Raw genomic sequence first — 13518 nt, 5'->3', positions numbered from 1 at the left:
ATTGAGATATTAGTAGTATATTTTATTAAAATAGTAATAAATGGCAAAAATTAAATTTGATTATGTTAAATATTTCTATTCTTTATCATTCTCTTTTTAACAATAATAATTACATTTGTAAATATATTGAAAATTTATTCACATATTCCTACAAATTATTATTAAAAGGTTTTTTATTTTAATTAAATGAAAAATAATTTTTGTTATATTATATTTTTATTTATAGTTAGTTTTTTAAACCATATAAAATCTTTATGATGTTTTTGATGAGACTTAGAAGAATAACTATTCGATTTCCAAAATTATTCAATTTATTTTTACTTTTTATTATTATTGCACTTTACTACTTATTTGTAATTTTAATATTAAAAAAATCTAATTATTCTTTATTGGAGAACAAAGAAATTAATGAAAAAAATGTAAAAATATATTTAACAAATACAACATTAACAAAATTTAATCATGAAGAATGTGTGATTCCTAAACTTGACATGTGGTCTGAACAAATAAAAAAGTTTTATAAGGAAAAATTTAATATTAATTGTAAGGAACATACTTATGATTGGGTTTTTTTTAAAAATCAACAATTATTTGTTAATAAAGAAAGTCCTATGAAAGAGAATGATTTTTATTGTAATATTACAAGTATTATTTTTGTTGATGATTATAATATAAGAAAAAGTATTAAAGTAATTGATACATTTCCATATAAAAACTTTGAGAGTGACTTCTTTCATATTCATTGTTACTCCAAAAAAAATAATAATAAATGGTATGAATAATTTATTATAAAATATAATTTTTTTTTTCTAGGGATAAATATTTTATGAGAAGTATTGTATTTAAAGAAAATATAGAAAAATTAAATAAAAAAATGGATCAAAATTTAAATGTTCATATAATTAGTTATGACTCATTATCACAAATGGCTTTTAGAAGACTTTTACCAAAAACTGTCAAATATTTTGAAGATACTATGAAAGGAGTTATTTTAAATGGTTATAATATTGTTGGTGATGGAACACCACAAGCATTTATTCCTATTTTGACAGGAAAAACAGAAATTGAACTTCCAGTTACAAGAAAAACTGAAAAAGATTCAATGTATGTAGATGAAGCATATGATTTTATATGGAATAAATTTGCTAAACATAACTATATTACAGCATATGGTGAAGACGCATTTAAAATAGGAACTTTTCAATATAGATTAAATGGTTTTAAAAATAAACCAGTTACTCATTATACAAGACCAAGTTTTCAATACACTGAATCATTGTTTGGTGATGACTGTTTTGGTCAAACACCTCAACATAAAGAATGGTTAGACTATTCTACTAGTATAATTGAAGCATACAATCAAATTAACATTTCTCGGTTTACTTTACTTCATCATAGTGCATTGACACATGATTTTACAACAAAAGTTTCAAATGGTGATGAAGACTTGTATAATAATATAAAATATAATTTTGAAAATAATAATTTTGAAAATGATGTTGTAATATTAATGGCAGATCATGGTCATAGATTTGCTAAATTTAGAGAAACACATCAAGGACAATTAGAAGAAAGACTTCCATTTATGGGTATTTTTTTACCAAAAAAATTTAGAAATACTTCAAAAGGAAAATTATTTTATGAAAATTTAATATTTAATCAAAATAGATTGACGACACCTTTTGATTTACATGAAACATTACTTGATATATTGTCACCACCTGATGATATAGTTTTACAAAAAATTCAAGACAGCAAAAAAAGAGGATTATCACTTTTTAAAAAAATATCAAAAAATCGATCATGTTTTGATGTAAAAAAAAATTAATTTTAATTTATTAATGTTATATTTTTAGGCAGGTATAGAAGTACATTGGTGTACATGTTTACAATGGACAAATATTTGGAATAAACCATTATATCAATCAGCAGTTCTAGCAACAGGAAAAATATTTGTTCAAGAAGCTAATAAACTTCTTAAACCAGAAATATCATTGTGTTCTCCATTAAAAATTGATTCTATTTTGGAGGCATCATGGCTTGTTCCTAACTTAAAAATGATTCATTATAGGGGTTCATTAGACAAGGATGGTTTCATACCAGATACTACGGGTAAAACAATTATCTCAAAAGCTTTTTTAAAAATTAAATTATTAACACAACCTAATAGAGCTATTTATGAAATAACGGTATTATTCAATTTTGAAAATAATGAAATGGATATCAATATGTGGACTGTCAGTCATATAAATAAATATGGAGATAATCCTCATTGTATTATAGATAGGATTTACAAATTAGCTACCTATTGTGTATGCTATGATAAAATTATCAATACTCATAGTATTACATAAAGTTATTAAAAATATTTATTCGAAACACATGAATTATTAAAAATTTCTAAAAACAATAAACTTACATTTATAAAACTTTTTTAATATAAACAGATTAATATAATAACAACTTTCTTTGAGAATAAAAATAAATAAACAAAAGAATAAAATATTTTTAAGAAATAATTTTTTTTGTTTAAAAAAAAATGAATACAAACTACAACATAATATTATTGCTAATCTTCAAAAGATTATACATAATTAAAATAATGCTACAAAACTTTTTTTGCAAATAATTAAATATTATATATTTGTTGCATGTTTAGCTAAAACTAGAAATGTAAAATGTTTAACCATTTAATTTAACACACGCTATGATTAACTAAAAAAAATATTTATCATTTAAAATAATTATTAGTAATTTTATTTGATTATAATTTCTTTGGCTTAAATAAATAAAAAATCTAGCAATATCCGTTTTTAATGAAAAATAAATAAATTATTTTTTTTAAAAATAAACTAAATATTTAAAAAATAATAATATTATATTTCTAAATTATATATAGTTTTTTGTTTACATAAAACTTTGAACCATATTTTGAGCGTTTAAAAAAATTCCAAAATCCCTGCCTAGATGAATCAATCATTCCTTTTATTGTTTCTTTTATTGTGCTACATCTAACCATTTTATTTTCTTTAACAATCCATAAATATGGTATTGGCATTGTTTTGCAATCCATTTCATTATATTTTATATCTTCTATAGTAACAGTTTTATTAACCATAGAATTTCCTAGAAAAATAAAAGAAAAATATTTATTTATATAAAAAATTATACAAACCTTTAAAACCATGAAAAAGAAAGTCATTCTTACAATAACTTGCACCACTAAATATTCCATCTCTAATCCATCTTCTTTTTGAATTTTTTTTAACAATTTTAATCCTTTTCCTATCAAATGAAAATACATCATCATTATAATGACTTTCTGAAAAATTTGCCAATACATATCTTATACATGCCTCAAATTCAAAAACATCATCAAAATTAACACTTCTTCTCCAAATATTATAACAAAATTCTTTTTCATCTTTCATAATATTATTTTTATCAGCATACTCCTCTAATAATAAAGCATGAATACCAGCATTATCACTACCATGCATACTTTTTGGCATTTTATATTGAAAATCAGCAAATTTTTTAAAAAATTCTCTTCCATATTTTGTATTTTTAACTAAAAAACTACCACAAGCAATTTCATGATTCATTAATCTTTCATAAAATATTATTTCTTCACTTCCTTGAGGCATATATTCATCTAATTTTTTGTAAGGATTAACAATAAATGTATCTGCATCCAAAAACATTGCATATTTTATTGTATCCTTATTTTTTTCTAAATATTCATAAAAAAAACAATGCCTTCGAAACATTATATCAGTATGTAGACATTTTTTAGCTATTTCATCATTATATAATTCAGAATTATTAGCATTTGAGTCAGAATTCATTGCAATTATAGCATAGGTATAATTATGATAATCAGCATAACATTTAGCGGTATTAACAGAAAAATTATAATGATACAATTCTGGTTGGACAATTATTGATACAATAGCATATTGATAATTAAAAATTTTATTATCATTTTGTTTAACTAATGTTGGCATTACCCTTATTGGAATATTTTTTTCATACCTATCTTCAGATATTGGTAAATTTATTTTTATTACATTATTAGGATAATCATTAAAATTAACTATAGAAAATGTAGTATATGTACTTGAAATATAAATAGTAATAAAAATAATAGTTATATAAAATAATATAGTTAGTATTGAAGCTAACTTTGATTTCATATTTTTTTTTACAATAAATTATATATACAAGTCTAAAATTAAAATTTATTTATATTTTTTTTACATTTTATCTTGATATAACTAAAAATTTGATAATTATAATAAAAAAAAATTATATTAAAATTATATATTATTACAAAAACATTTTTTGCTAAAATTTAATTTCCTTTCGGAAATTATATTTTTATGCAATTGACAAATTTTAAATATAAAAATAATGTTTAAATAACATTTATATTTCTTATTTAGTTAATAATTTAAACGTAAATAAAATAAAAATATTTATATTAATAAGATTTGTGTATTAAACTAATAAATGAATTATATTTAACCTACAATTACGTGTCAGATTAACTATATTTTTGAAAATTAATTAAAACAATTAATATTTCTTAATAAGGTTAATCATAAAAAAATTGTTTTTTTTTTGTCAAGGCTAGATTAATGAAACTTTTGTTAAAATATTTTTTACTCATAGTATATATTTTTTTATCTAACAGTTGTTAAGAAATTTTTAAAATATAAAAAGTGGAAATAAATAATTATAATAAATAGATATTTTTATTTAAAATAAAAAATTTTTGATTTTTAATTTAGTTTATTGTAACAAATTTTTGCAGCAATAGTAATTTTTCTTCTAATTAATATAAAATATTCTATAAAATAAATAAGGGTAATTTATATTTATTTAAGTAAACTTTTAAATAATAATTTAACAAAATGATGTTATAAAGAAAATATTAAGCAACATCTATTAGACAACTACTTCGAAATTAAGTTCCATATTGTTTAAAAGAGGAATAGTTGACTTTTTTTTATTACATATTTTAACATTTAAGATTACTTTTATCCGTTCTAAATACAGTTTAATTAGAAATATAATATAGAAACATTTGTAAGTTCAAGGACAAGTTGTTTGCAGTATTGAAACATCTTTATTTTATCATAGATAAATATATATTAAAAATTTTATTCAACTGGTCAGGTGTAATTAAATATTTTTATCAAAGTCTTGTATAACTTATTCAAAATCATTTATTCTCGATTTTTGTACAATACGCCAAGTGTTTAATAAATAAAAAAAAAGATAAGAGGATCATCTTTATTTTAACAATTGCTTTTCAGAAATATATTATATATAATAAATTTTTTTTTTTAAATATTTAATACTTTTAAAAAGTTATATACTTATAAATAATTTGTAAAATTAATACTAAAATTGATTTAATAAAACTTTAACAAATTAGCCATATGTGTCATTTTTTTTTTGATAAAAAAAAAACAAAATAAAAGTATTATAATGGAAAATTTTATTTTATTTATTAATTGAAGATATATTTTATGTTATTAAAATTTTTTATTTATAATATATATAAAATTTATATTTTATAACATAATTTGGAATACTCTCATTTTTTAATCTTAAATTATATTTCTTTTTTCTATCTTCTCTTCAAATACCAATTAAATGTTTTTAAAAAGAGTAATTGTAAATATATATACATTTTTAGATATGTTTATGTATGCTATGAGCATGAAAAATGATTATTCATTCGCCAAAAATTTTTATTCAAATACATTTTTATTTTATATTGAATAAATATATACAACATATATGTATATATTTTATAAGCATATATTAAAAAACGTAAAATATTTTATGTATTATCTATTGGATTTCTTTCTCTGATAGTTTTCAACTATGAAAATGTAGGAGGAGCACAAATAGAAACGATGATAATAATGGTCATGGAAAAAATAGGAAAAAATTATAGTATTGGCACTTGTCATATAATGCCGTTATTTCTTAGCTTCTTATTCTTTTACATCTTCATATATCTATATAAATATATATCCATTATAATATAAAACAAAAATGTAAGCATAAAATTTTTAAAAAGAGAAAAAGGCTTACATTTGTAAAATATTTAAAAATTTCCCCTACAGAAAGTAGTAGTTTAGTACACACGTTTGCAACAATTAATGTATTTTAATGTTATCTACATATATCTGACTTCTATCCAATATATCCATCTTTCAAAGAAAATATAAAACGGAATAAAGTATATACATCTTTGGCTTATCAAATATATTTAAATGCCAAAAATTTATTAAACATCTAAAAAGTTTTATATACAAAGTTTTTGAAAAATATTTAAGTTTATAAATGTTTTATAAATAATATTATACTTTTATAATGATCATTTAAAAACATAGATTAAAAGATTTATTTTTTTAGTAAGATGATAAATTGACAAATTTTATATAACTAAAAACAATTTAATATAATTTTTAATGTTTATATTTAATTCTTTCCACATAGAATTTATATTATATAAAATTTATATTCTTTTATTTTGTCTTGTATTTTAAATAAAGTATCTTTTAACTATTTTTATATATATAACTTTTTTTTTTATCATTATTTTTATAGTTGAAAATCTCAAAAACAGTTTTTATTTTTAAAATATGGCTGAAGGTGCTGTAAGTTAAAAAAATTTTTATACATTATATATATATTTTTTTTTAGAAATCCATTTTTGATACTGTATTAAACAAAACCAAAGAAGTTGTTAATACTGCAGGCATGTTTATTATTTATTAAATTTATTAAGTATGAATGTATTTATACTTTTTTTTTAGCTACTGCCACAAAGGGATTAGCTGATGTTGCATATGAGAATGTTTCCAAGATAATTCCTGGACAAGTAATTGGAAACCATCAATCTGATACACAAGCAGCTGCTGGAATTGACCAAAATTCTCAAGTTCAGGATGGTGGACAAGGAAAACAACCTCAACAATAACAATTTTTTTTTATATTCTTTGTATTTTTCATATTTCACCTACAAAAATTTATCAATATGTTTTATCATACATCTATAACATATTCCAAATTATAAGAAGAAAAAGTATTTTTAAATTTATAATAATTGTTTAACAAAAAAAAAAACAATTATATTTTAGTTTTATGATCTCTTATACTTTTATAACGTATATTTTTTTAAAAAATATAAACAGCCCCCAATTATTCAATTTTTATTTCAATAGTAAGTACATCTATTTTTAACGAATATAATTAAAAATACCTTTTTTATTAATAAAAAATTTTTATATATTAAATACCATTATTAATTATAATTTCAACCTTTTTATACTTGTAACAGTATATATATTTAGCTATTGTTTAAATGTCCTTTAACAAAAAGTCACATTAATTTTAATTTCATTTATTTTTTCCGTATTTTCTATATAAAATTAATACATTATAAAAGATAAATAAATGGCAAAAATCAAATAAAAAATTTATATATAAATATATATATCTTTATTTATTTAGACATTTTTCTTTCTATTTTTATAAAAAAAAATTAAAAGTGTAGGCCTCAATTGTAAAATATATATAATTAAATTCTAAAATTAAATAAACTAAAAAGAAATAGTAGAAACTGAATAATTAAATGATAGTTTGTATAATAAAATTAAATAAAAATTTTAATAAAAACAAATGAATGCACATTAAAATGGATAAGATACATAAAAAGTTTATTTTTAAAGTATTTAAAAAAAATACATATTTTTTGTATTTTAGAATAGAAGAAAATTACTTTAAAAATTGGTTACTATGACATTCAATTAATTTTATAAGTTCCATATGTTTTTAAATTTTTACAAAAAAATAACTTTATTTAAATAAAAAAACTTGTATACTCTTTTTCTATTAAAGTTTTAAAATTAGTTAAAGTTATTTACTTGATAATATAAATAACCTATTAAGATGTGATTTTGATAAAACTTTTTTTTTATTTACACTAAATTCACAATTACATATCTTTAAAATTTAACAAATCATGTGATAAAAAAAAATTATGTTTTTCTGGCAGAAAAAATTAACAGTGATTCAAATATATACTTTAGTTAACAATTTTAATATTTTTATATGATAATTTTTATTTGTTAGCTATATATATGATAAAAAAAATAGTAAAATAATATACTAACTTTTATAATTAAATAAAAATTTGGTATATATAAATTTTTTATTCATACTTTAATAAATTAAATTAGCCAAAAAAAAGTTGTAATTCAAAAATTCTTTTTAATTTATGAAAAAAAAACATATATATAAAAGCTACAAAATTTTAAATAACCATTATTTCTAAATATATCATAATAAGTTTTAATTTTTCTACCTTATTAGCATTCTCATTACTACCATCAGAGTTTGTATATATAATTCTGAATCAACAATATCATAAGTTCTAAACTTTTTTCTATTTAACTGTAAAAATTTAATTGTCGTATTATTATTTTGAAAAATTTTATTAATTTTTTTTTAAATTTTCCTGTCAGGAACAACATTTCTAGAATCAAATTTTTTTCAATGAGAAAATTTTTTTATTAGTTTTCTTTTTATTATTATAGTTAGAAATTCTATATGCAGTTTTTTTAATGAAAGGTCTTTTAAAGTTTTCATTATTTTGGATAAAAAAAAGGTTTCTTATTTATAATTTTAAGGATTCTAAATTTAACTTTTTTTTTTTGTTTTTTACATGAATTATTTTTTTTATTATACTTTGTATGTTATCTTACTGATTGTAGTTAGTTTTAGTTAAAAGTTTTTTTTTTATATTTTAGTTAAATATATATTTTTGAGATTTTATAAAAAAACACATGTTAATTGTAAAAATTGATTTATACTAGATTTTTTTTTTAATTTTTAAAAAAATTAAAAAACATTAAAATTAACATATTTCCCATGTGAAATATAATTTTTTTTTACTCACTTTTTAGCTATATATAAGATTTTACTCAAATATATTTAAATTTAAAAAATTTGTATTTTTTTACTATTTTAGGAGGCATATTAATGTAAAAAATAAAATATTTTTAAAGACTTTTTTTTTATAATCATAACAATTTATTTTCAAATGAAAGTTTATAAAATGTTTAAAAATCAAAAATATATTATATTAGTTCCTATTTCCTCTATATAATGTAAGGAGGAAAATAATTATTGAATAGAAAGATTTAATAATGTTATCGTATACGAGTTACCAACAATGTACGCATTATATATCACAATTAAATTATTAATGTTGTGTTCATTTTTATCACTCTATTTTATTAATATTTATATATATATTTACTAATTTATTTTAATTTTAGGTTAAGGATGCCACAAGATAAAACTCATTACACAGTTCTTGGAGTATCCCAGGAAGCAACTCAAGATGAGATAAAAAAAGCTTATAAAAAACTTGCTTTAAAATATCATCCTGATAAGAATCCTTCTGGTGAATATCGATTTAAAAAAATATCAAACGCATATAAGGTACTCTCAGATCCTAAAAAAAAATTAGATTATGATACTTCATTACGCCAACCAGAAGATGATAATGATAGTGATTCACAAATAATAAATGTAAATTTTTCATACCAAAGTACTCCTGGATCTATGTCATCTTTCTCTTTTACAAGCACCTCTGGCTTTAACCCTTTTGCAAATACTTCTGGATTTAATCATTTTGGTAGAAGTTCTCGTGGACGTGAAAATTTCCATCCAGATACAAATGATTTAGCATCTGAATTTTTCTCAAACTCACCATTTGGTCCTGAATTCCATTTCTTTAATTCATTTTCAAGACAATTTGGAGGTTCAGGTTTTAATAATGATATAATCGATCAATTCTTTGGTACATTTTCACCAAATAGTCGTGCAAGACGGCCTAACTTAAATCACCATCATAATCTTGGTGGTTCAAATTTATTTAGAAATAATGCATTCCCTGATCCATTTGATTTAGATATAAATTCTTTCATTGACCAATTTTTAATGGGTGACATGTTCCCTCGTCTTTAGAACGGGATGTTTTTTGTATTTTGTTAAATAGAAAGTGGGTGCTATTCAGTTGTGGTAGGGCCATTTTTTTTGAAAAGCAATGTACAGAAGACTACAATTCTTTTCTTAAATAAAATTTTTTTTATTAATTAAACGGTTTAAATGTCAACTTTTTAATTATTTATGCTAATTATTGTCATTTATTCAATATTCGTCTAATTATATTTGTAATGAATTTTTCATTTTTTGAATTTAGAACAATTTATAAAATATGTTTTCAAATAAAGTAAAATATTTTTAAAAATTTTGATAAAAAGTAATTTTTTTAGCTACAGGAAAAAGTTTTGTTTAAAATATTTTATTAATTCAATAGGCATATATAATTTACTAATGATTATATGCCATTTTTTTTAAGAAACACATTTAATGTTGAAACTATGATAACAATGTAAATTTCTAAAGTAGTTATGACAATGAAAAAAATTTTTAGAATTAGATCTTATATCAAGAAATACTAATAACTTTTTTTTAAAATAACAATATTAAGATTCATATTAAAATATAATTTTATAAATCATTTATAAATAACTAAAAAATATTTAAAAATCATTCTTTTTATTTGATATAATAAATTTTCTTATCATTACAATTAACAACAATTTCCATGAAGTTGAATGTATAAAAAAAGATCTAAAAAAATGAAATTGATAGAAAAGTAACTGATTATCTACAGAAAAATAAAAAACTCATTTTCCGTTTTTTTTAATATTTTAATTATCTTATTAAAATCAATTTTTCACATACCATATTTTAGTAGTAATTTTTTATAATTGAAAAAAAATTTTCCTAATTTTAAACATATAAATCAACCATAATAAAAAATACATTATAATTGTAATGTTAAAAAATTAAATCATGTCACTAAAATATTAATATTTTTGTAAAAAAAAAGTCTAGTTTGATAATAAATTGTTTATCCACATGTTCATAATGATATATTTAACAAGTAAAAATGTAAATTAAAAAAAACTAGTTAGATAATTGTTTATTTATTTTTTAAATTTTCTACTGACTGAAAAGTACCCAGAAATGTTTTAAGAAAATGAAAAAATTTTTTAATTAATTTATATAATTTTCAAAATACATATAATTTTATTTATTATTTTTTTGTATGTAAAAAAAATTGTATGAATCTATTAAGTTAAAAATAATTTTATAAGTGGTTTTAATTAGAAATATTTTAAAGCATAAAAAGAGAAACAATAATGTAAATAAAATATATAAAAAATCAAAGAAACATCTAATTATACACTTTTGATTTCAATAATTTTACATCAATTTACTTTCATATTAATCATTTGTATTAAGAAACAGTATAAATAATTAATAAAAATTACTTTAAGTTTTTATAAAATCTAAAAATAAAACTTGTTAAACATAAATTTAAATAAATTTATTTTAGAAGTGTAAAAGTTTGTTGAAAAAATTAAAAAATTGCTATTAAAAATTGAAATATTAAAAACTAAAATAAATTATAATGTAGAATTATAATAATTATATAAAGAATAAATAATAAAAAAAAAGTTATTATTGATTAAATATTTTAAATTTAATTTAATATTATTAATTTTGTTCCACTAACATTATCAATTACCATATAACAATATATAAATTTAGGTTTGGTTTAAAAATTTTCAATTGTAATGTCTTTTTAACAAAATTTATAAAATAAGATTTTATATTTAATATTCCGAAAAGACAGTTAAAAGTAAACAAACTGTTGAAAATCATAAAAAGGTATTTAAATAATTTAGGGTGCTCTTTATTGAATATAATATTAAATTCATCTTTCATTTTGTCTATTATCTTTTCATAGTTTATAACTTCATTTTCCAAGTACATTTTATGTTTTGCAATTTTTTTCTGTATATTTTTTTTTTATGATAATTGCATATTTAATTCAAAATAATCACCATTTTATTTGAAAATTTTAAACAAACATTTTTTTATACATTAAAATATTTTCAAAGAGAAATAAAATTAAACTACGATAGAAATTATAACTAAAATATGAATTATGTTATCAAAGTATTTTTTTTTATTAATATCAAACTTAAAATTTTTATATTGTTATTTGATAAAACAATGATTAAATTCTATATTTTTTTAATCTATCATAAAATTTCAAATGTACGGTAAAAAAACAACTAAAGTCTTAACTTTAAAAATACATTTAAGTTTTGATAAGATTATTATATTCTTAAAAAGAATATAATAAAGATTATTTACTTTGAGATAAATAATGAATTTTACCATCAATGTACTTTTTATTTTAAGAATATAAAACAAATATAATTTCGTTTAATATTGTGAAGAAATTATTAATTTATTATTTATAAATTTACTTTTATTAAAGATCATCATTCTCAGTTTTATATATTCTGTCTTCTATTATTTATTAATTTATTAAAAAAATTTAAAAAATCTTTTATTGATATAAAGTACAATATTTTGTTTTGAAATATAAGATTCTTTATTTGAATTTTATACTATTATTGTAAAAAAAAGTTAATTGAACAATATTAAAACCACAATTGACAATATATTATTATGTTATTTATAAAAAAAAAAGTGCAATAATATATAAGTATATTTTTTGACATATTCTGATGTATACTCGTATAAAAGATGAAAATATTTGTGTATATTAAATGCTACTATCATAAATGATTAGATAAATAATGTTTTTCCATAATTATTTTCTTTTAAATATAATGTAATGATTAAAAACAACTTTAAAACATTTCTTTTGATAAAATGTTAAAGAATACATGATAGAAATAAAATAGTACATTAATATTAAATGATAAATTTTTTAAATCATTTATTTATGATTAATATCAATTATTTACTTAAAATGGTTGTAACTTTTAGTTTTAAATAAATATTATTAAATAAATGTTAAAATTTTTTTCAAAAATAAAAAAAGAATTTAAAAGTTTGATTATATAACTTTTCAAGTTGAAAAATTGATAGCATTATATGATTGAATTTTCTTATCATTATTTTACAAAATTTTATTACATTCTTTATTTAAAATCATCCCTCATATTTTAAATACAATTGAATATGTTAAAATTATTTTCTTAATTTTATTTTATTGACATATTTGTATATTTAATTTTTTTTTTTTCTATTTAAAGATATATTATTTTTTATTCATTTATTTTTTATTTGTTAAGGTTAATTAAATAGCCTCAAGATGGATAGATTATTATTGTAGTATATTACAATAATTCATTATTAATTTAAAATAATTTTTATAAATTAAATATTCTTATATTTGTTATTACATCGTTTAGAATATTAATTTTGCTATTAAAACTTTTAAGAAACACTATAAATATTAAAATAATTTATAATAATATTAATTATTTATATTAATGTTTACATTAAAAGAAATTACTTTTTTTTGTAAAT

General features: G+C 18.4%; 4 protein-coding genes across 4 annotated transcripts; 3 read left to right on the top strand and 1 right to left on the bottom strand.

The window, feature by feature from the left end:
* Positions 1–257: 257 nt before the first annotated feature.
* On the top strand, positions 258–2354 carry SRAE_2000414800 (Protein of unknown function DUF229 family and Alkaline-phosphatase-like, core domain-containing protein; the record flags this gene model as incomplete). Its single annotated transcript, XM_024642982.1, has 3 exons — positions 258–772; positions 814–1813; positions 1857–2354. 3 exons carry the CDS (start codon positions 258–260, stop codon positions 2352–2354), a joined length of 2013 nt encoding a protein of 670 aa, XP_024508699.1.
* A 530-nt stretch (positions 2355–2884) lies between these two features.
* SRAE_2000414700 (Protein of unknown function DUF273 family-containing protein) lies at positions 2885–4007 on the bottom strand (the record flags this gene model as incomplete). The annotated part of the gene is made up of 2 exons (XM_024642981.1): positions 2885–3126; positions 3176–4007. The coding sequence occupies 2 exons, from the start codon at positions 4005–4007 to the stop codon at positions 2885–2887; spliced, it is 1074 nt and encodes a 357-aa protein (XP_024508698.1).
* Positions 4008–6665: 2658 nt separating this feature from the next.
* SRAE_2000414600 (Hypothetical protein) lies at positions 6666–7003 on the top strand (the record flags this gene model as incomplete). The annotated part of the gene is made up of 3 exons (XM_024642980.1): positions 6666–6680; positions 6727–6781; positions 6840–7003. 3 exons carry the CDS (start codon positions 6666–6668, stop codon positions 7001–7003), a joined length of 234 nt encoding a protein of 77 aa, XP_024508697.1.
* A 1645-nt stretch (positions 7004–8648) lies between these two features.
* Positions 8649–10059, top strand: SRAE_2000414500 (DnaJ homolog subfamily B member 9; the record flags this gene model as incomplete). The annotated part of the gene is made up of 2 exons (XM_024642979.1): positions 8649–8692; positions 9366–10059. The coding sequence occupies 2 exons, from the start codon at positions 8649–8651 to the stop codon at positions 10057–10059; spliced, it is 738 nt and encodes a 245-aa protein (XP_024508696.1).
* Positions 10060–13518: the final 3459 nt, after the last annotated feature.

The sequence above is a fragment of the Strongyloides ratti genome, assembly GCF_001040885.1.
Source record: "Strongyloides ratti genome assembly S_ratti_ED321, chromosome : 2".
Lineage (NCBI taxonomy): Eukaryota > Metazoa > Nematoda > Chromadorea > Rhabditida > Strongyloididae > Strongyloides > Strongyloides ratti.
The sequence above is the reverse complement of the archived record's forward strand: the minus strand, read 5'-3'. Positions and strand labels throughout refer to the sequence as shown.